Genomic DNA, 25,531 nt, shown 5'->3' with positions numbered 1-25,531 from the left:
TAAAACCTATAGAAAAGTTTACTTCAAACATTATATTTTATAAACTATAAGAAATCAACCAATTTTACATATATTAGCAAATTCATTTTTATATTTCCAATTGCTTCAAATTCTTTTTTGAATAAATCTTAAAAATAAAATATTTGATACATGTTCATTTATATTCTCATAAATGTCATATTTTTAACTTTTAAAAAATATTCTTTAGGACTACAATATTTAGGAAAGTGTCTATGTACCCCCAACATTTAATTTTTCTTGATATCTCCTAACAGTTTATCTTGCATGTATATTGCTTATAACACTACTTTCTTTTTTTTTTAATTTTTTTAATGTTTATTTATTTTTGAAAGACAGAGACAAAGACAGAGCATGAGCAGTGGAAGAGCAGAGAAAGAGGGAGACACAGAATCCAAAGCAGGCTCCAGGCTCTGAGCTGTCAGCACAGAGACTGACGCGGGGCTTAAGCCCATGAACCGCGAGATCACGACCTGAGCCGAAGTCTGACGCTTAACCGACTGAGCCACTCACATGCCCCAACACGACTTCCTATCACAACAATATATATTTTGATAATATCAGGGTCATATTCTCTACATCTATAAGTCTCCTTCCTCAACCCACAGTGCCATATTCCATCCTGAAAATGTATATAAAATACAAAGTCAGTAGGAGAGCTCATATAGGCAAAAATTGTCACATCCCTTGTAATATAGCGGATGAAAGAACAAAGAAGTATATTAGAACACTGATTAAATACTGCAATGTGTTTTTCTTTTATAAATATGTAAACAAACTCACTGAGCAAAAGACTTATTCAATGGATAAAGTACTGAATTAAGCGCTTCAATGCTTTTACTATTTCACTTGCTTATCTGACTCAGTTAAGTATTAGTTATAAATCATTCATCTCATTCTCTCCTTCACTGAATCAGTTATGTATTGGCAGTTTCTTGAGCACCTATGATATGCCATTCATTACATTATGTGCTCAGGAAAATGAGATGACTAAAACATCCACGTCCTCAAAATGTCTTGTTAGAGGACTTAGGAGCCAAACAAAAAATTAAAATAGAGTGGATTTAATAGTGTGCTTATCTTCTTCTACAAATTCCCTTCAGTGTTTTCAAATCCCTATTCATTCTGTCAATCTAAAAATCTATTGGGGCATCACTTCTTTATGGTATTTTTCTAATTCTTCCCCATTCCAGGAATACAAGGTTGTTTTAAAATGCAAAAAACAATTACTGTAGTACATCTTATCAGCAGAATAAAGGATAAAAGCAACATGACCACCTCAAAGACTCAGAAAAAGCATTTGACAAATCTAGTACCTCATCAAGATAAAAACATTCAAAACTATGAAAAAAAATATATAGGCACACATGGTTATGGATTCTGAGAACTCCCATGATCTGCCATCTGCAAGCTGGAGACCCATGAAAGCCAGTGGTATAATTCAGTTTGAGTCTGAAGGTCTGAGAACAAGGGGGCTGATGATGTAAATCCTAGTCTGAGGTTAAAAGACAAATGTCTCAGCTTGAGCATCTAGGAGGAGATAGAATTCAACCTACCTCTGCCTTTTTTGCTTTATTTGGGCCCCCAACAGATTGGATTATATCCACCCACCGTGGGGAAGGTGATTGCTTCACTCAGTCCCCCAATTCAAATACTAAAATACTAATCTCTTCCCGAAACACCTTCACAGACACACCCAGAAATAATATGTAACTAGTAATCTGGGCACCCAGTTTCCCAGTCAAGTTGAAACATAAAATTAACTATTGTAGATTATCTTCATTCTGATATGGGACAGCTATTAAAAAAAAAAACAAAAAAACTATACCTAATATCACAATAAGAGTGAAAGACAATGTTTTATCCCTAATTTCAGAAACAAGACAAAATGTATACTCTTACCACTTCTAGTTAACATTATACTGGAATTTCTTGTATTGTCAGGGCAATAATGCAAGAAAAAGAAATGAAAGACATATGGACTGGAAAGGAAGAATTAAAACTATCTCTTTTTTTGAGACATAATCTTATATGAAAAAATTCAAAGCAATCTACTAAAAAACTATTAGAACTAATAAATGAGTTTAGGCAAGTTGCAGTATATCAGATCAATATAAAAAAATCAATTCTATTTCTGCAAACTGGCAATGAACAATCAGAAAATAAAATTATAAAAACAATTCTATTTATAATAGCATTAAAAAGAATAAAATACACTTATGTAAAAATACATTTTTAAAAGAGGCACAACATTTATATAATAAAACCTTATAACATTTCTGAAATTAAAGACCTAAATAAATGGAAAAGCATTCCATGTTCAAGGATCAGAAGACTTAACACGGTTAAGATAATAATTATTCCCAAATAGATATACAAATTTAACTCAATCTCTATTAATGTTCTACCTGGCTTTTTGCAAATATTGACCAGTTATCCTAAAATGCATATAGAAATACAAGAGGCCCAGAACAGTCAAAACAATCTTAAAAAGAAAAAAAAAAAAAAATGGACTCACATTTCCTAATTTCAAAGCTTACTAGAGTATTCAAGATTGTGTGGTATATAGATTAGTGGAATAGACTAAAGATTCCAGAAGTAAATCCTTATGTTTATGAACATTTGGCTTTTCACAAGAGTGTCAAAACTATTCAATGGAGAAAGAATTGTGTTTTCAACAAATGGTGCTGAGACACCTGGATATTGACATGCAAAGGAGTAAGTTGTCCCTGTTACTCACATCATGCACAATAATTAACTCAAGGTGGATCACAGACCTACATGTAAGAGTTAATTATAAAGGCCTCAGAAGAAAATGTAGTATTAAATCTTTAGGCTCTTAGGTAAAAAAAAGTCTTCTTAGATGTAATAGTAGTATCACAAGCAACTAAAGAAAAATATTTAAATCAGATTTCATCAAAATTAAAAATTTTTGGGGGCGCCTGGGTGGCGCAGTCGGTTAAGCGTCCGACTTCAGCCAGGTCATGATCTCGCGGTCCGTGAGTTCGAGCCCTGCGTCAGGCTCTGGGCTGATGGCTCAGAGCCTGGAGCCTGTTTCCGATTCTGTGTCTCCCTCTCTCTCTGCCCCTCCCCCGTTCATGCTCTGTCTCTCTCTGTCCCAAAAATAAATAAACGTTGAAAAAAAAATTAAAAAAAAAAATTAAAAATTTTTGTGCATCAACGGACATAATTAAGATAGTTGAAAGACAACCCAAGAATGAAAGAAAGCATTTACATAGCATACTTCTGATGAGCTATTTGTACCTAAGAAGTGTAAAGAACTTCTAAAATTCAATAAAAATATAAATAATCCAATTTAAAATTGAGCAAACAAGCTGACTACATATTTCTCCAAAGATATACAGATGGCCAAGGAGCACATATAAAAATGCTCAATATCATTAGTATCAGGGAAACACAAATCAAAACCACAATGAGACACCACTTCATCCTCAACAGAATGGTTATTATCAAAAAGATAAAAAGTGTTGGTGAGGGGCGCCTGGGTGGCGCAGTCGGTTCAGCGTCCGACTCAGCCAGGTCATGATCTCGCGGTCCGTGAGTTCGAGCCCTGCGTCAGGCTCTGGGCTGATGGCTCAGAGCCTGGAGCCTGTTTCCGATTCTGTGTCTCCCTCTCTCTCTGCCCCTCCCCCGTTCATGCTCTGTCTCTCTCTGTCCCAAAAATAAATAAACTTTAAAAAAAAAATTAAAAAAAAAAAAAAAAGAAAAGTGTTGGTGAGGATGTGAAGAAAACTAGAATCCTCTATACACTGTTGATGGTAATGTTAATTCATGCATCCATTTGGAAATCTGTCTAGGAATTCCTCAGTGAGCCAAACATAGAGTTATCATGATTCAGCAATTGTATTTCTAGATACGTACCCAAGAAATATGAAAACGTATGTCCATTCAAAAACATGTATATAAATATTCATAGCAGCACTATTTATCATATTCAACAAGTGTGGTAAGAACATGTAAGATCTCCACTTTTAGCAACTTTAAGTACATATTATAGTACTATTAATTATGATGTTAATTATGTATTCGATTCTTTTAAATGCCTTATATCCACCATGTTAACGAGTGAATAGAAGATGCAGAAGTTTTCCTTCACAGTTCAAGAGTTATAATAACGATACTTTAGAAGACAGTTTCATGTATATACAGAGTACATTTAGAAGTAAATAAAGATTATGGATTTCCAGTTAAAAAGCATTTGAATAACTATGCCATAATTTCTCTAGTCACATCACAGTACATTATATTAATATGCTAAGATACACAAAAAGATGTATCCCAACATGGAAAATTAACACAGACATCTTATTGCTGGAGTCTGAGAGAAATTTCTTTTTCTTTTTTTAAATTGTTTTTTTTTTTTTTGTTTTTATTTTTATTTTAGAGAGAAAGAGAGAGGGAGAGAGAGCATGAGCCGGGGAGAGGGGCAGAGGAAGGGTGAGTGAGAGAGAGAGAGAGAGAGAGAGAGAGAGAGAGAGAGAATCTCAAGCAGACTCCATGCTCAGCAAGCCTAATATGGGGCTTGATCCTGCGACACTGGGATCATGATCTAAGCTGAAATCTAGAGCTGGACGCTCAACAAACGGAGCCACCTAGGCATCCCTGAGAGAAATTTCTTTTAACTACAAAGATGCTTCAACTGTATTACAAATAAATCAATGGCCCACGCTTATTAGAATAAAATGCTGCTGCCGAGTTGAAAGGACATAGGAACAACATTGTTTCCACCTTGTAAATTCTCTTTGTCCAATAAACAGCCATTCTTTGTTTTTGTGGATACTAATTTTGAGAGGCAGAGTATGTTTCCTGGTTCTCACTATTGTCTGGACTTCTGTGTTAATTTAGGGGCTACAAATGCTAGAAAATAACTGGGCAAGCAGTGATAAGAGGGGATTATCTGCCAGAGATAGGGGTGGGAGGGAGGCAGGTGATTGAGTAGTCCTCACTTGTCATGGAAATGTTGGGCCCACTAGAAAAGCAGAAGCAGAGTTTCTTCTCTGTTCAGAATGCTAGAAAGCTAGAGACTCTGACAGTAGGAGAACTCTGTAAGAAAAAAAGAAAAAAACAAAACACTTTTGGATACTGAAAACTGGACTACAAACTATGCATGCCATTCTGCTTTCAAGCTGTAGTGGATACAGAGATTTGTTCAGCTGGTTTGTGGTCGAGATCAAATCACCATCAAATTCTTCTCACTTAGATTGAGGAAAACCAAAAACCGTTCAAGTAGGATCAATTAATATAGAAAGAAGTGTCATCTTGGTAATTCAAAGAAAAAACCATATTCCTGAAAATGACTTAGCAGTAGCGACAGGAGAAAAATGTGGGAACATATTTTTCGGTCCCAATGTGATGTAAGACTAAGATTTATAAAACAGCTGGAAACTCATACAGTGAAACAGGTTGGGAATTTAAGTTTTTACAATGTGAGATATTAGTGAAAAAAACTAAAACATACTACCATTTTTAATCTTTGGTTATTGAAAATATGGCAACCATTTCTTTTATGAGAATTTTGAGTAGAGTTAACAGTTCTGTAAATTTAAAAAAAAAATTATGTTTATTTTTGAGAGAGAGAGAGAGAGAACACGAGTTAGGGACGGGCAAAGAGAGAGGGAGGCACAGAATCAGAAGCAGGCTCCAGGCTCTGAGCTGTCAGCACAGAATCCCACATGGGGCTTGAACCCACAAACTGTGGGACTGTGACCTGAGCAGAAGTCAGGCGCTTAACCAACTGAGCCACCCAGGCAACCCTTATAAGTGCCCTCCTTAACACTCATCATGTATTTAGCCCATCCCCCACGTGCCTCCCCTCCATCAATCTTCAGTTTGTTCTCTATAGTTAAAAGTCTTTTATGTTTTGCCTCCCACTCTTTTCCCCCCTTTCCCTATGTTCATCTATTTCATTTCTTAATTTCCACACATGAGTGAAATCATATGGTGTATTTATTTCTCTGCCCGACTTATTTCACTTAGCATAATACACTCTAGCTCCATCCACGTCATTGCAAATGGTAAGACATCATTACTTTCAGATGGCTGAGTAATATTCCATTGTACCTATATACCACATCTTCTTTATCCATTCATCAATCGATGGACATTTGGGTTCTTTCCAAATTTGGCTATTGTTGGTAATTCTGCTATAAACATCTAACAATCTTTTTAAATTCTTGGAACATTTGACTCTGATTTCAGGCAACTAATTTCATTGATTATCTTGTTACTGTTAAGAGAAACTGTCTGTCAAATTCACTATGCTTTTCCTGAGAATGTTTCTTGATAATGACTTTGTTGTTGTTAAAAATCTTTTTATGCAACAAACAACTTTTCCACTTAGCTCTGCCTCAGTAAGTTGCAATTGCCATTTATGGTGAAATCTGTAACATGCCCTCACCCAGACTTTTATTCTTTACTGTTCCATTTGTATTTGCTTCTCCATTTCTACTCAATTCTGCTTCAATACTATACCTTCATTTTAAATTTGAAAACTCGCCCATATGTACTTTTTAAACTAGAAAAATAATTTAATTATACTTTGTTTAAAATAATAGTATATATTTCAATTGAATTGCCAGTTGAGGCTTACATAGTTATCATTGTAACTTGTGTCATATGCATAGACTGCTAAACAAACACATTACAATGTTACATCAGTACACAGAAGAAATAATTTGAACTGAATCAATCCATTGCCACTGATATCAATGATGTGTTTATGAGCAATACTAAAAATGACACAGGCACTGACCACATGCTCTATAATACAATATCCAACATGACACAAAATTGAAAACAAATATATAATTTTGTGTTTAATGGGAAAATGTCTTACACTGCCTCAGGTTCAAATTTTCCCAATTAAATCAATTAAAATTAGATAAAATTTAAAATTCTGTTCCAATTACAGAATGAATAAGTAATGGGGGTGAAAAGTACAGCATAGGGAATATAGTCAATGGTGTTGCAATAGTGTTGTGTGGTGGCAGATGGTAGCTGGACTTGGGGAGAGCACGGCATAACGTATGGACTTATCTAATCACCATGTTGTCCCCCTGAAACTAATGTAATATTGTATATCAACTATACTTCAATTTAAAACAATAAATTTTGTTCCTTGGTTGCACTAGCCACATTTCATGTATTAAGAGACATTCACATTTTAGTAAAAGCCATAACAAAACAAAACTCCGGTCCTATTTGTTAGCCTGAGATAGTGAAATTTCTTTGAAGTGTTTTGTAGCGAACTACTGATACGGACACTGTTAAAAGTATTCCCAAATTCAAAGAAAGAAGGTCAGGCAAAACACTCAAGTGTTTCTTTTGAGCTAGTAACAGTAAATCACTGCACACTTATTTTTAAGAGATAGCAGGTATAATAAATTAGGCCTGAGATTTGGAAAGAAACAATGGTTAATAAGGAGGAGTGAGAAGGATGGTAAGATAGCTATTGCCTGTCTACTGACAACACACATAAAAAAAGGAAGAGTTTAGCCACCATTTTTATTTTCAAAATACAATTAGTTTTGTTCTTCTGGCCATAAGAGTTTTACTCTAAGAACTACATCTTTAGGGCATCAGTGTAGAAATAAATGGAAGCGGCAACTTGCAATGATTGGGCCCCGGAGAAAAAGCAGCTTTGAAAGTGAAGCCCAGCAGGCTGATGCCCATGCACAAGCCCCTTCATTATGATGAAGGTTACATCCCATGATCTCAGGACTCCTGTTTTCAAAAAATTACTTCTCAGACACCTTTAAATAAAGATGTCTTTCTGACTTTGGAAGTTACCCTCCTGCTAATGCTAGTTTACTTGACTTCTTTAGAATAAATTTTGCTGGTTTTCTTAAAGTCACCTCTATTATTTTAATTCATAAACATAAATTGCTCTAGTGTTTTCCCTGGATTCCAAGGCAGATCTCTATCAGGAACATCAACATCTTCTTCAACATCATCAACATCATCATCTTCATCATCATCATTGTCATCAAATTTGGGTAGTCCTTTATGAAACATCTTCCTAAAGATTAGGATGTATCAGGTAGATCTAAAAATTGTTATTTTTAGACATGTTCCTTTCTTAGTCATGGCCTCTTAAGTCATTTTCTTCTATTTTGACAATATGGATACCTTGTTGTTGTTGCTGTTTTTGTATTTTTTTTTTTAATTTTTTTTTCAACGTTTATTTTATTTTTGGGACAAAAAAAGAGACAGAGCATGAACGGGGGAGGGGCAGAGAGAGAGGGAGACACAGAATCGGAAACAAGCTCCAGGCTCTGAGCCATCAGCCCAGAGCCCGACGCGGGGCTCGAACTCACGGACCGCGAGATCGTGACGTGGCTGAAGTCGGAAGCTTAACCGACTGCGCCACCCAGTCGCCCCCGTATTTTATTTTTTAAAGAAAGGCAGACTGCCACGTGCAGCACCTCATTTGGATGTGTCTGGGGTCTTGGAAGCTTGACCACCCTATGTTCTCCTACTAATGGACCTTGAGAGCCTGTTTGGAGGTTCTAGCAGGGGAGTGCAGCTGCTTGTTTACCCTCGACCAAAGAAAGTCCTCCTCTATTGGGGAAAGTCGCCCTCGTTTCCTCTTGTACCCAGCACACAGCTTTGAGAGAGGTGCACATGGAGCGGTGAGGGAGAGAGATACCTGCCTAGCCAGTCAGATCAGCTGAATCAACTCCAGGGATCAATGGGGTGACATGTCCCAGCCAGACCGTCTTCACACCCAACAATATGGATTCCTAATTTACTCCACTAAATTATATTTTCTAGAGTTAGGCTGGGTTAGTTTCTTCTAGTGTTGGAAGAAAAGGCTGATACGATAAAAATATCTGTATGTGAATACCTAAAAAATATGAGCTAACATAGACTCCCCTGACACTAGTGTATTTTGGGCATCCTGGAATAAATGAGGAATGGAATTCCAGACTACATGCATTCAATGTCAACTCTAAGTGACAGTACAGCCATGCAAGTGTTCTTTTTCATTTATAGACATGGAAAGACTGAATAAACTACAGGTAATGTAGATAAAGAAAGATATTTCTATAATCATTCTTCTAAATATAAGTTAATATGGCTCAACAGAAAAAGGTTAACAACTACTATATATTTCTATTACAAGATTTTTTTTCTTTTTCACTTGAAGAAAAAATTATATTAAGAAGTCTAAACAGACAACCTTAAAACTATCTCTCTACCAATTTTCCTTCAAGGTTTGATTAAAATCATTTATTAAATTTAATATATGAAAGCATTAAATTTCTGATAGTTTAATGCAACAAACATTGAAAATCAATATCTCAATTGTTATCTTAGGTATTTAGGATATAAATGATTTCTTTGCTATGCATGTGTGTTTATATACAAACATATTTTGAAAGTTAGTGGGAGCACCTGGGTGGCTCAGTTGGTTAAGCGTCCGACTTCTGCTCAGGTCACGATTTCACGGTTAGTGAGTTAGAGCCCCATGTAGGGCTCTGTGTTGACACCTCAGAGCCTGGAGCCTGCTTCGGATTCTGTGTCTTTCTCTCCCTCTCTCTCTCCCTCTCTCTCTCTCTCTCTCTCTGTTCTCCTCCTCTTACAGTCTGCCTCTCCCTCCCTCCCTCCCTCCCTCTCTCTCTCAAAAATAAAATAAATAATAAAAAGAAGTTTGCAATGACGAGGTGAATGGGTTTGGAAATTAGCAAGTGGCTTTTTGTTTTAGACTTTATCTCAAGAAAAAAAAATATTTCTGAAAGTATCATGAGCACATTCTTATAACCCTATTTTACTGATAATGAATCTCAGTATATGTGCTGCCAAAGTGAGCATGCTGATAATGAATTTTTAAAGCATATTCCTGAAAAGAGCATCACTACCTGTGTTCAGTGGAAATATGAGATATGTAAAGCTGTATACAGGCTAAAAGTCTTTAACACTGAAACAAGAGAAAAACAAAATATAGTGAGAAAATACTGGAGGCTTTTGTTACAGGATATTAGGATTTGTCTTTGTAGGTTGGACTTTGACATTTTTTCCTTTGTTTTCCTAAAATTCTATAGTTCTCATGAGTCATATGCATTATTTTTATAAGAGAAAAAGAAACTTGCTAAAATTACAATGGTTAATATTTATGGAGAGGAAGAGCAATTAAAAATGGGAGTTCTTCTTCTATTTAAGCATTAATTCTGAGCATGAATTGTTTGTCAAAGTAAATCTCACACATTAATAAAAAGGCCGTTAATTAAAAAACCATTAATAAAAAGATCATTAATTAAAATTGGATGTATGGATGGAACTGGATTCATGATGCGTTTTATCTTTTCAGCAGTGCAAGAGAGTAATCTAGAATATTTTTTAATAATCTACAATCAAGATTAAATCACAAATCAAACATAAACGTAATTGAGTACCAGCTTTTGGCATTAAGCATAGGTAAACTGGATGTATTTCCAGGAATGCAAGCATTCATTTGGAGGGAAATGGTTTTATCTGCTACAGAGTTTATCAGTTCAACTATTAAGTGCCTTAAAATAAGAATAGCAGTAAGTACACACTGGGAGTTTATTACATGTTTAGTGCTTTATGTAAACAATCTATAAAACAGGTAATTAAACCCCCAGTTTAGCTATAAAAAGACAGAAGCCCTAGGTTAAGTAAATCCCTAACAAGTGATAGATATGATTTCATGACACAACCTAGTTTATGCATTTAATCACTTTGTTAAACTGCATTGTATTGATTCAACAATCATTTATATCCACTATTAATGCTAATTTCTAATTATTTGGTTTTTATTTAATTGTTTTTGTAATAAATTATAATGAAGCATAAACTCACAGTGTTCTGAAAGCAGTCAAGGGACCTACAAAGCAAACTAATTTATTGTGTAACCTCTAATTAGTTGTAATTACAATATTTAATAAAGGAAACACCTACCTTTAGAGACAATCAAATCTTTTCACTGAACTCCACTAGTGTTGTGGTATATACAATAGGCTAATGATAATCAAAAGTATTATTCAAATGCTATCAGGAAAAATAAAATTACAATTTATTGCCAGACCTGAACTATTATTCCACTAGAACAGATTTAATATGGAAACTGGGTATAAGAAAAATAAATCATGTAACCATTCATAATTTAATTCCAATTAAGGTAGCATATCTTATTTCTATAGAACACACTCACTCATGCATGTGCCTACACGTGCAGACACATTCCCTCATCTGTAAAGTTCTTTACTTATGAAACTGTTAAGGACTCTCTCTGAACACAGGGGGTCAATGAAAGTGCTTAACAGTATGCATTAGATATTTACAACTCTAGGCACTGTCAAAGTCAATAATATCCCAGCAAAAGAACTTGAATTACTTCAAAATCTGACCTCTTTATGACGAAGACATTTAGCATTAATGTTTAATCCAGCCAATATTGCTTTTTGAAAAGCAATATTTTTGAGGAATCTATTATATTCAGTTTGCAACTATCAACACCTCTAAAATTTATTTTGTCTTTTTTCCAATCTATTGGGGTAGAGAAAGGGTATAAAAAAGAAAGGATGCTTTATGAGCTGTGTTTGCTATTGGTGAATATGAGTGATGAAGTAATAAGATGATTCACTATCAGAGGGGCTGATGATCCTACATTTTGCATGCTTCCAAGGGGGAAAAGCAGTTCTGTTTTGTCTTTAAATGAAAGTCTATATAGCAAAGATGGAAGCAGTAGTAACAGTAAACCTCATTTTGCTTTATGATATAATGAGAGAACCTACTTAACTACATATAATGTTTTTAATCAGCTCTTAATATCAAAGAACAAAGTGGTATTTTTGCTATTAGGACTTTTGGAAAAGAGATAGGAAAACAAATGAACAAAAGAATGTTCAGCTGACCAAATGTGATAATTAGCTTAAAGTGTATTTGCAACAACAGAAAATAGCACACACCCCCCACCAAAAAAAAAAAAAAGAAAAAGACATCATGGTGCATGAAAAATCAAGAACATTAACTGCCAAGGGCATAGGGTATTCTGGATTAAGTACAAGTTTCACAGTATTCACTTTAGCTAATGGATAATCTAAAAAGATAATATGTTTTTGTTGATACTCTAAAGTTTGATTCCCCCCTACAAACACACACACACACACACACACACACACACACACACACACACTAAACATGATTAATAGATCTTTCTTAGCCACAATCCCAATTAAAATAATTTCCTCAAATAATTTACAAACCAGAGAAACTGGGTGTTTTGTTTGTTTGTACATTTGTTTTAGAAATACCGAATGATGCTTTTATGCTGCAACTTACATAGAAGAGAAGTTTTCATCTTAATTTTTTAACTAACAAATAAAACATTACAAGTTTTAAGTGACAATTTTTATATTTATCTAAGCCTATATTTTTACGTCCAAAAATATGCCTTTCCAAGTCCCTTGCAAATTGTTGCCTAACCGGTGGCTATAAACTCTTACAGTGACAATTATCCATTATGCAGTACTTGACAGGCCAGCTCTACATTGCTCTATTAACTGACTTTGAGTTTTCTCACTCCCTGTGGGGCCCTCTGGGCTAAGATTGATGAGGCGCAATGTGGTGTTTGAGCTGCCATGCTGACTTGACAAACAGCAAGAGTGGTCCCTGCACAGAGTGGAGGAGGGAGGGCAGAAGAGAGACAGAACCACAGTGTATCCTGGAATGACAACAGCCTCATGCACTTGCCTTTCAAGGCAATTAAAACATTGTTTCTCAGATTTTACACTTCAGTCAAACACAAAACTTCTTTCTTCAATTAGAGTCCCAAAGCTTCATTGGTACATATTGAAAATTAGAGAAGGATTAAACTTTTGTCCCTCAGACATTTTAGAGAAGCGGAGATAAAAGTTGCTGCTCTTTCGAAGTTTAAATACACTGAAACTCTAATAACTTCTTATAATTCCCCAAATGGTGTTATCGCTTACTTTTTAACTATTGAATTCACTCTGGCAGAGCTAAGGTAATAAAACCCATCATCATCTAATTTTCCCAGACAGCTTGATAGAACCAATGTTCTTAGTATAGATAAAGTGTAATGAAGCACTTTCTTTCCCATAGGAAAGTCTTCAACTCATATGCTTTGATGCCAACTAGCCTTCACATCTGCTGTTTCACCATTGATAGCTGTAACTTGGCATGCTAAACTAGTGTCTGATGAAGCAGCTTTACTCAAAGGCACCATTTTATTTCTTGCAATGGGAACATAGTAAAATGGTGTTGGTTTCCTGTAGGCCTTATGCAAATCCCTGTAATAAACATAGGATCAGGCCTCACATACAATAAATTGTGTGTTAGTGAGGATGGGGGAGAGAGACAATCTCCCTGGGTGAAAGTAACCCCCTTACTATGCCAATAATTTAAATGTATTATAAAAAATTGGTTTAAATATTAATTTCGAACATGAATAATATCAAAACCATATTAGATACTAATAAAAATATAACAACACTTTTAAAATACCAACTTTGCTTTTTTAAACAAAATTTTGCTATTTAACCTAATGTTAACATTGATCCATTACCTATAACTTGTATCTTAAAAGCAATAATGAAGAAAAAAAAATATTTGGGAGAAAAGAGAAATGGTATGGCTACAAAAATCTTTGCTAAGATATTTCTTTTAGATTTCTAGAAAAGCTGTCTGATGAAAAACAAAGAAAACATCAACTTAGATGAGTATTTCAGTAACAATATTAATCACTAATCTAAACTGACTGCTAGGATACATTGGTGTTCAATCACGTAAAGCTTTCAGGGTTTGTTTCATTAAATATGCAGAGAAATCAAAACAATAAACCAGATTATATGTGAACTTGAATACATGAAACAAAGAATTCAAAATAAAGTTTCTATTTTTTCTATGTAATCGTTGAGTCATTACTTAATTAGTAACTTGCAAGCAAGTTGGCAAGAACGGTTTTTGGCTTGGAAACTTAAGTATATCTGGTTTTCCATCACCCACATTAGAGCCATGTGTGATGAGTATTTGGTTTCAGTATAGATATGCAGAGGGATAATGAGGAATTCCAAAGGAACACAAAAAAAGATATCAATTAGAATTGCGTAATAATTTGCCCCCCCAGTTAACATAGGTGCATTTTTTCCACAAGGAAGGAGTGACAGTAGTTCACCAAATACTACAGAATAGTCCTGTCAGCTCAGGAAACAAAACTATAGGAGCCCAAATCTCAAACTGTTGTGCAGAATCTAACTCGATATATAATTACAAAGTAAGGTACTTCACTGCTTCTTAATCTGGTCCCAGTTATAAACACAAAAGTCACATATATAATAATCCTTCCAAGACTTTAATATGCCTGCTTACTGGTCTCTAATTTCTCCTCCCTCCCGCACAGTGGAAGAACCTGCAATAAGACTTACAAAGAAAAGGTGAATGTATTCACTCCCTAGTTACCACAGAATATATATTTTCTCAACTTTTACTCAGAGACACAACGAAGGTCAGTATTTACTCCACCATAATCCCCGAGAAAGGAGAAAGCTCTAGCTGTCTTCATCCTGCTACAAGTCAATCCTTATGCCTACCAACTGGGGACTTCCAGGAACAGTGTCAGAAATGATGTAATTAGATTATTCACTCTCAGCAAATCTCTTTTGAACAAAAGGTAAATAATTTGAAAGAAGTAAGAGTACATTCAACAGATTTATCATCATTTCATGCTTCTGTCTGATATTTTGTGAATTCTGGGTTTCAGAACAAAAGAATACCCAAACTAATATGAAAGAAATGAAGTAAATGCAATTAGTTATTAAATACAGATGCCAATAATGAAGGGATTATTTATATTTCAGACAGGGTTAATTTAACCCTTCCTGCACACTGGAATCACCAAAAGAAGTTATAAAAAAAAACTCAGATACCAAGAATCTCACCTCCAAATATTTTTAATTCCTTGGTTTGGAGACGGGTCTGGGCCTCAGTATTCTCTAAGAATGATTCTAATGTTCTAATGTGCAAGCAGGTTGAGACTACTGATTTGAACAAAGGGATGTTTTAAAGATTTTTGAAACTTAGTGAACGATATACCCAAATAGGACAAAATAATGACTATCCCTTGAAAAAGAAAAATTGACGTAAAAATCAAGACTATCTTCTTGCTTGTCAGAATAACGTGATCGCCTACCACAGATAAGACCATATTCCTATATGACATCCATGCTGTCCAGTCCCAATGCTTGCAGCCCACCCACATCTACTATTTTGATAGATAAAAGATTGGCCCCATAAGCTGCAGTAGTGCTTTAACTGAGGACACGGATAAGTAGTCAGTATCGCTAACTTTATTTATCAACAAATAAAAACTGTTAAGTCATAAAATTTTGATGCCAATATACAAGTGCTCATATTAATATTCCAGTTTTAAACTAGTTTCTAGGCACAGAGACTATAGCCCCCATGTGAAACCCAAAGCTGAAATTCGAGATCTAAATTATTGAGGAGAAAAGGGCAGTGTCATTGCTAAGCATAAATTGACTCCAAGTAAAGAAACATGACTTGAAACCAAAACTAGGTGGCAAGTTAGTAACACCTGTATAAACGGGACAACTCTTTTACAAGCAAATATGTAAGAAATAATCCCTGTACTTACTGAGGTATGATAATAAATTTCTAATTATTATATTGTCAAAGAATCCCTCCTGGATAGTGGTGGAAAATAATTAAAACACATATAGTAGTAAATTTGGTATGCAGTGAAAGACATATCCAGTTTCTATCCACATGCAGATAAATAGTTATTGAACCCTTTCTTTGTGATGACCATACTTAACTGGGAATTTACTACATAAACTATGAAAGGCATTTAAAGAATAAGTTCTGGAGATCTAATATACAGCATTGTGATTAAAGTTAGGAATACTGTATTATAAACTTCAAAGTTGCTAACAGACTAGATTTCAATTGTGATAATGATTTGATGGAGATGTTAGCTAATGCTACAGTGATAATCATACTGCAATATATAAATTCATCAAATCAACACATTATACACCTTAAACAAGGTAAGTCAATTATATCTCAATAAAAAAATAAAATGAATTCAGAAGTCATTTTAGATTATCTTTCTCGTCGTTGTAACTATTTTAGGTCAATTTTATGCATATACAAAATGAAACTTTCAAAATATTGTACCACCAATATAGTAAGAGGAAACTAAAGACTCATTTCAGAAAAACCCTTTTGCAATGTGAAAAGTACACTACAGATGCCATTTTGAAAATTTACTTCTGCAATGTATAAATCTTTTCATGGTAAATATATTATACTTTCATTGCTACTGCTGCTTTAAATAAAAACAACAAACAAAAATTATGTTTTTGAGAAATAAAGAATAATATGAAAAATGTCTAATGAATGGTATATGTTTCTAAATCCATTTATTAAGTACATGCAGTAAACTGCCAAATTTTTTTACATTCTATCTCTCAACTCAAAAATTACTTCTGTTCTTTTGGCATTTAAGAAGCAAAACTCACTCAAGCTTTTGAAAAATCATTACAGGCATGCCACACAAGCAATTCAGGCTTAAAAACCTATACTGCCACCCCAGCATAATTTAATTTTAGAAGACCATTGAACTGATAAGCTCAGAATAAGCAGCAGATTATAAAGAACATGTTATAACTATATCTGCCCCAGTGGCTTAAAGCAAATGTTTTAGAAATTTAATATGATCAAACAGTTGGGGTCATGTGGGTGAGCCAAAATGACTAATGCACTTAATTCTTCTGAGTAATGATGGTTATGCCATCATATCTTTAGCTATTACTTTTATTGTTGATACTACGAGTCCCTTGGTTATTGCTTTCATAATTAATAAGTCACTTAACCTCTCCATGGCCCAGTTTCCTCATCTGTTAAATGAGCATAATGATAATTGCTTCCTACCTTCCTCAGGGGTTGCAGTAAAGATTAATGAGTTGGCATTTAGAAAGTACTTTTGAGTTCTCCTAAAGAGGGAGACTATGCACAAAGAAAAATAAAACAAAATCCTCTGTGGCTAAGTACCAAAACAGAAAACTTTTCCTCCAGATGGATTAATCCACTTGCTTATATTCCTAACACTACAACCTATACTTCCAAATAAACTGACTTTTAACCCAAAGTCAAAAATGGAAATGCCATAGAGAGCTACATATTTTGAAAAGAAAAACTTTTTTAGTTCTACAGATTAGCAAAATTTGAAAATAATCACACAATCTACCTAAAACTCTCTGTCATAGGTTTTCCATCAATGGATGCTATAGTCATTGTGCCATGGGATAACTGTACAGAATTAGGTAAAAGAAGTGAGTTGGTGCCATAAAGAGAACCTAAATACGAAACACTGATTTAGGGTCACATACTAAATTACAATGAAATCATTAGAGAGAAAATTAGGTAAAAGAAGTGAGTTGGTGCCATAAAGAGAACCTAAATACGAAACACTGATTTAGGGTCACATACTAAATTACAATGAAATCATTAGAGAGAAAATTGGGAAATAGGAATCAATGAAAATAGGGGGAAATAATATTTTTAAAGTGTGCCTTGTCGTAAGTTAAAAGATTGAAATGCAGTAATAATCTTTTGGACTTGGCCAAAGAAATGTCTACACAAAATGACAAAATATTCAAGGAATCAGCTAGTTACTTTCAGCTACGTGGGATAAGGTAGTACAAGAAAGAGATCACTCATCAGAAGAACAACAAAGAGAAGGAGGAGAGGGAAGAAATAATTTAAAAGAACTGGGCTGTTTGCAACCAGTACTTAGAGGTGATATTGTAGAGTTAGAATTTGCATGGTTGGGTAATTTTAAGCATTCCTAGTCTTCAGTGTCTCAAGTCAGTAAAAGTTCTCCGAATTGTTCCAACAGGGCACCATTTCGTAATTAAAGAACAAATTATGCACGTTGCTCGAGGTACTTCGTTCAGCCCTCTGAAAAAGTTAAGGCAATGCCTTGTAGATTTTCTCCTCCAGCAAAGAGCTTCTATTCCAAAGTAACAATTAGTTTAGAGAGAGGCACATTTGAAAAAGAACTGTCCCTGTGGTTTTAGATTATAAATGGACTCACTTGGATACATTTGAAGGCCACAAATGTTTAGCCAAAATGGTATTGGCAAAAGCACTGTCACCCTGGTGTAAGAGAAACAGAGTCTGTTCAAAATGTACTAAAGTCTCTGGGCTTCCAAGTTTCTAGAAATAGGACTGCTGACTTGTAAGCTAAATAAAGGTTTATGTTACATGCCACTAAGAGATTTTTGCTGTTTGTCAAGCAACATCATTGTGGCAGTCGATAACTAATAAAGCCCAAACCATATGCAAAGCCTGTGCAGGGAACTAGAGATTCAAACGTGAATGATATAGATTCAATCCCTGCTATGCAGTGTGGTATAGAAACACAGGAACCAAGAAGACAGCTTGGGTTGAAAATTCAATAAGAACCAAAGTAAAAAGTGCTCAGAGAATATAAAGGAGTACCTTGCCCAAACTGAGTAGAACAGGTAGGGGAAGGATCATGAAAATTTGATAAGTGAGGCATGAATTAGTATCTAAGGAATAAAGAGAATATAACCAATTTGGTTATAAGAAGGGACAGGGATGGGGAAAAAAATGTGTAACAGGCATTGGAGAAGGAGGTGCATCATTTACTTGTGACAAACCTGGGAGTAGCTGCAAGTGTGAGAGCAAGTGGCTATAAAAGAAGCCAGACCATGATGATGAGGCAAACAAAGGCAAGAAAAATGTAACATAAATTAAATCTCATTACAGCTTGCAGCCCACTGACACTTACCTGAACATGTAGAGCGTGACCTTCCTCAAAGAACTCATGGCCGCCTTACTTCCTTAATGTTTTTGTTTTATTGAAGACCAGAAGTAACCTAATCTTAACAGTAGCTAGCCCCTCAAGGTTCTGAAAGCCTTGCTTTCAAATTCCTTAGAGACTTACACTATCCCTAACTCCCTCTAACTTAAAAGTATATAATCAACCCCAGGGCAGCTCTTTCTGCCCACGGGTCCTGTCCCCATATTTAATAAAATCATCTTTTTGCACCAAAGACGTCTCAAGGATTCCTTTTTCACCATTTGCTCAAGACTCTCAACAATGAGGTGTCTACAAACACACTGAGAAGCCAGGTTTATATCCTAAAGCAAAGGGGAGAGGGCAATTTTGGAGGACTTTAAGTCACTCTGGTAGCAGCATAGAGAACAATACAGACAAAATTGGGAGAAAGAAAAGTTAAATGGTTACTACAAAACCCTAGACAGAGATGACACTAGTTTTCATAACCAGGACAGTAAACAGTAAACCGTAAACAGTAAAGGAAGCAGTAAAGGAAATAGATATATAGGAGATAGAATGGACAGGTGCAGGCAGTGCTTGGAGATATAGGAAATATGTTTAAGATTTAACACAGTTCTTACCACATAAGAGATGATCGGTAATTATTTCTTGAATAAAAATTTGATATCTTACAAATGAACATGTAATTGAGAACATAAGGTGAATGGCAATACTGCCTAAAATAAGACATCTTAGTCATTAGGTTAAAAAAAAGTTAAAGTTAAGGATAAATATTTTTTATATTAAATATTTTTATAGTTCCCTTTACCTATGCTTTGCAATAAATTCCCCAAAGAATTGTTAAATGCACCTCAATATACCATTTCAAACAACACAGTCTAGAAAAGAGCTCTCATAGTTTCTTTTTATTTCACTTACCAAATTACCTCCTCTTCATGACAATAATTATCAGAAGACTGAAGCAATTTCAATTAGATAAACATGATGTGATCTCTTCTTAAATCTATTTCAAAATTATTTATCCTACTGTGGGCCATAGAGACATAATTTACTTGACTATGTTTAAAATCATCCTAAATTCTGAATATTTTAAATTAGCCATGTATTTTAGTGATGCTAATATATAACCTCTGTCAAGCATTTACTAGATGGTTAGCAAACGTGTACAGCTTTCATTTAATATTCAAATAATACTTTCAGAATGGTCCTGTTAGTAATTCCAATGTAGAAATGAGGAGTCAGAGGTTTACAAGGAATAGTATCTTACCTAAATACAGCCCATACGTGGTGGAGCCAGGAATCAAGCCCCAGTTTCTCTGATTTCAGGGTTTTTTTTTTTTTTTCATTCATAACAACTATTCTGAATTTTAGATTTTATTTTCAGAAGCATTAAGTGATATGCATTGTATGTTTGATACTATTTAAATTTCTTACAATATATGGCAGAACTTTTTAAAATAACCATAAAAAAGGTATCTCCTTTGATACCATCTTTTTTGGAAGGACAGACTGTATTTGTATACATAGCAAGCTTGAGATTTCAGGTAGACCAAACCCAGAGAGAGAATTGTCAGGAATTGGAAAACCCGAGTCATGCGTTGCATAGAAGCAAAGTGATTCAGCATCACTTTGTAAAACATAGGACTCACTTTGAAAATACAGGGATTCTCAGAAGAAACCATAACACCTACAGGCTCTCACTGAGTTATTTTTGAACATGTAATCTATATGTATTCATTCTCCTAATCTTTATACTTCGGGAGAAAAGAATGTGCTTGTTGCTTAGTAACATTCTGTGTAGTGTTCAGCTCTGGGGTGAGATTTCAGTTGTACTACACCAAGTCCCCAGATTCCGAGAAGGAGGTTTTGACAACTCCTTTATTGTTTTTCAATGAAATCCCTGGGCCTTCAGCTATTTTATCATTAAAATATGATTAAGAATATATATTGGTGATGTCATACAGTTTTCTGCTGTTTGTAAAGAATAACTCTGAAGAACTACCATCTGCTCAATTTTGAGTTACTTTACCAGTCATGACTTTACATTTATCCCTGGGAAGAATGCGCATGGAGTGTAATGGATATAAAAGAGGAGAAGAAAGAACTCTTCTTGAAGACAATATACACGTAAGCTCAATAAACAAAGTCAAGCATGTTCTTTGGAAAAAGGATTATTTAATATTAGAGAATGGCATAACTCTGTGTTTTTGCAATACTGAGGACTTACCCCTTTAAGGTCAGGTATCTTGAGCCAGCTCTTCTTGCTTGTAGTAACAAAATTATACCATTCTTTAAAATAATTTTCTGGAACTGAGCATTCCAGAACAATTAACTAACAGCAGGGTCTTGTTAAATTTGTAAAAACAAGATGGAAATTCCTTTAGAAATCAATGCCTTAAGGGTGCTTCCTAGAGTGTTTGTATGCATTGCTGTTAATTAAGAAATAAAAGAATGGTATCAAATGTAAATAGAATACACACACTAGTCCCTGGTTCATTGTGAAGTTGCAAAATAAGCATGCAATTACTTTAATTCCAGATTGTTAAGGAATATATATATTTTTAAATTTTACACCCATGGCTGGTATAAGTGTATAATTTAACAAACTAAAATATGAAGTTGAAATTAGTATCATTTAGGGGTACACTAAAATATTTAATGTAGTCTTTTAAATTCTATATTGGATGTATTCTTTTAAATTCTAATTTTTTTCTAATTTTAAAGTAAGAATTCAGCATGTGATAAAGTTATCAACATAAGGTAATTGTCAACTTAGTGATTATCACTGTGTGGTTTTTACTGTGACTAGTATGGATTCCAGAAGGCCTTAATTCTACAGAAAGAATGTCTGTGCTGTTGGAAACAGAAAATTGTTCTATGTCAATTTTCTCCTGGTGCTAGAGGTACCCTTGCACATGAGAGAGAAAACAAAGGCTGAAAGAGTAAGAAGAAAAGTCAATAGAAAAGAAAAGTGAAGGTAGGCAAAAAAAAAAAAAGAAACTAATACTGCATAATTTACCTAAAAAAATTAAAATTAAAAAAATTATTTAAAAGTTTTTAAAAAGAAAGAGAAAATTGAAAAGACTGAAAAGACAAAATAAAGGGGGAGAGAATAAGCTGAAAGATAAGAAAAAAATAATTTTTTTAAGTTGATTTTCTAGAGATAAACCTTGCTCATGGTACAAAAGAACTTTGAAACAAGATATTTGAGTCTTCTGGAATATAAAAAATAAAATGAAAACTCTGATGTATTTTTGAAACAGAAATAGTAACTTCTGATGTCAATCAAATCACTTGGTTTAGATACTTGGTGTTTTTTAACAAACTCTATTCAAAAGTTTCTTGAATACTATAACAATTTTAATGCATCCCACATTCACTCCCTACAAAGTTACTGACACATACAATGTGCATTTAGCATTTCAACAGATGATTTCCTTTTCTAAAAAAAACAAAAAACAAAAATAAAACAAAAAAAAAACAAAAACAAAAAACAAAACAAAAAAAACGCTATATAAGAAAAGCTATCTTTATTAATTCTGAATATTCAATGGGGAAAATTGATCAGTTGTAATTAATATAGTCAAATGGCACTTACTGATCATAATATTTTGCTCATTTTTGGTTACTCAACAAATTTGATTAAATAATAATGATTTTCCAAATAAATGTAAAAATACACATTTTAAGCTTTCGTCTAGCCATATGAGATATTCACTCTGAAAATAATTACATTTTAAGAATTATATAGATTTGACTAAACAATCAACTTATCTCATTCTTTGGATATTTATGTCCTCCAGAACTCTAGAAAAAGAGATGATTTAGTTTTGTGAGAATTTTTACAACAAAAATTATATAATTTTTGGCAAAGTTTGTGTTTTAAGTATCATAAAACCCAGTTCCATGATTGTTGATATAGTCATCCAACTAAACTATTATCTCCCTAAAAGTGAGAAATAGATGTTATTTGCTCTAGAAGACCAATATGTAATGCAATTTCTGGTACTCAACAGGTACATGATGAATGTTTGATGAGAGAATTTATTTTATAGTTTGATTCAACTATTTAAAAAAGTTATCACTTCTGCATACTTAAACTTCCTATTACATTTGTATGAACAGTGAAGGAAAATACCAATGCTTAAAATTTTGCCTGATATACAAAGAATTTAAAAAGACTTAGTACACTTAGCATAAGTCATACAGAGAAAGACAGATACCATGTTTTCACTCTTACGGGGATCCTGAGAAACTTAACAGAAGACCACAGGGGAGGGGAAGAAAAAGAAAACAAAGGTTAGAGAGGGAGGGAGCCAAAACATAAGAGACTCTTAAAAACTGAAAAACAAACTGAGGGTTGATGGGGGATGGGAGGGAGGAGAGGGTGGGTGAGGGGCACTGAGGAGGGCACCTGTTGGGATGAGCACTGGGTGTTGCATGGAAACCAATTTGACAATAAATTGCATATTAAAACAACAACAACAATAACAACATCAAAACAAAACAAAAAGACTTGGTACAATATAAAAGAAATTACAAAGTGATATTGACTCCCTGAAGTGAAATCACCCGATTTAGAGTACAGTATTTTGGCCCAATGAGATCAGCTGGAGTAAGAAGAAAGGGAAAATAAAGAGGGTAAGATACTCTATATGCCTGGAACCTGGTTCAAGCACTTTCCATTCAAGTGTTCCACAGGGCTGTCCCTCTGGAAAACATTATGAGTTCAGTGGTATAGCTCCTTTTCAAACTCTGTGCCTTACAGAACATTAGATGAATGTGCATCAACAAGAATTGTTTTGGCTTATTTCTATCATTTATTTTCCTTCTTTTTCTGTAGGCTTGTAAACAAGCCTTGTTTCACCTTAACAGAAAGAAATGTGTATATAAGAATATTATGTATGTATGTAATCTTTCTATTCCTCTGGAACAGCTAAGCCTGGTAGAGTCTGAATCTAATACTATTTAAAATATATTAACAAATGTATATTAATATATAATCAATACATTGTATTAATATATTCATTACATTAGGCATATATTGATATATATTATATATTAACTATACTATGTTTAATGTAATTAATATACTAATATATTAATATATACTAATAAATGTATAGACATTTACATTCAAAGATAAAACCTTGTTGAGAAAAAAAAATGTTGCCATGGGCAGAATTGCCTTCGAACAAAAAGGGAATACTTGCAAAGCAAGAACTCCTTGCCATTTGCAAGTATTAAAATGTTTTGCCTTAATGACCGTGTATTTAGTTGTACACATACCCCTCCATCCCCTGAGGAACCTGATTATTTTTTACTATTGATTATTATTGATTGTTGATTATTGAGGATTATTGACTATTGATTATTCTTCACAAATTACAGTGTTGCTACATCCTTACATCCATTAAGAGAGGGAGATTTGTTTGCACTTTATCATTTTAATATGTAAATTGTAGACAATCAGTAGGACTTACCTTGAAAAAAGTCATGGTTGCACCATCCTCCACCGCACCATACTCTATCTTGGTTTGTTTAGCTAAATCATCAGCAGAGTCAATAGGGGATTCCATGCGCTCCACTGTCAGAAAGGCGGCTAAGTTAGCAGTATACGAAGAAATGATGATAAGTGTGAAAAACCACCAAATGCCTCCCACTATCCTGGTGGAGAGCGCTTTGGGCATGAGCTCAGAACCTAACAGAGATTGGGGGGAAAAGGTGAAACGAATACAGAGAATTTGATCAGCAGTCAGGTACTTTTGGTCACAGTGGCAGAATGGAATCACTGTGTAATAAAAGCTTAAATCATAGGTTCACACATTGCTTTAGAAAGCAAGCAACAACCATTGGGAGAGCAGAGGCTAATTTCAGATAATAAACCGTCTCTTAGGACACTTGTTAAGTATAGTGGCAGGAGACTTAAGTTCTATCTGAGACAGGACAGATTAGTAATAACCCTTATAAAAACAGCATTAGAAGGGAGAAAAAAAATATCTCTAGTTTATAAACTACTTGTATGGCTTTTCATATTCTTGTTAATTACTTTGGTTTTAGAAGAAATGATTTAACATACATTCAAACCCATTTCTTAACACGCTTTCTATAAAGTTTCATTTTTGGATGTGCGTGAAAGCATAAATTTTGTCTATTTTGCCATTTTAAAAAGTTATGTGTCACAAAAATAAATTTCAATTACCTATATTCCTTGAGATATGAGGTTTTAGTCCAGGTTTATTTTGAAATAAGGTAGTAAATTATTTCCTTATGTACAAACAAATGTCTCCCATCACTATAGTTATCCTCAATGAGAAGAATCAGAATCAGAATAAACATATTGTCACAAATTTATTTTTACATATATATAAATATTTCATAAATATATTACAAACATGGCTGGAGTTGCCTGCTCATGCTATTAATAAGAGAACGGGATCCGAGAATTCTATTTTACTTTTGATTATTATTAATTTAATTAATTTAGATTTTAAAATAAAATCCTGACAATTTTAAAATCAGGTCTTATAGCTTTACAACATTGTTTAAATTATGTGCACTATTTACAGTCTTAATGTGTAACTGAATACATATCAGCATGCATGATTTTTTTAATAAGAAAAGTATACTAAATTTATGAATATATGTAATATATTACCA

At 34.1% G+C, this 25,531-nt stretch overlaps 1 protein-coding gene across 5 annotated transcripts in view; it reads right to left on the bottom strand.

Moving 5' to 3' along the window:
- GRIK2 (glutamate ionotropic receptor kainate type subunit 2) overlaps positions 1-25,531 on the bottom strand; it is a 663,286-nt gene that overhangs the window by 104,289 nt on the left and 533,466 nt on the right. For all 5 annotated transcript variants that reach the window (XM_040474262.1, XM_040474263.1, XM_040474267.1 and 2 more), the window contains exon 13: positions 24,355-24,572. In XM_040474262.1, coding sequence (XP_040330196.1) covers positions 24,355-24,572 — 218 coding nt within the window. The remainder of the gene's footprint in view (positions 1-24,354; positions 24,573-25,531) is intronic.

Source organism: Herpailurus yagouaroundi, unplaced genomic scaffold, assembly GCF_014898765.1.
Source record: "Herpailurus yagouaroundi ecotype Mexico unplaced genomic scaffold, PumYag 139, whole genome shotgun sequence".
Taxonomy (NCBI): Eukaryota; Metazoa; Chordata; class Mammalia; order Carnivora; family Felidae; genus Herpailurus; species Herpailurus yagouaroundi.
The sequence above is the reverse complement of the archived record's forward strand: the minus strand, read 5'-3'. Positions and strand labels throughout refer to the sequence as shown.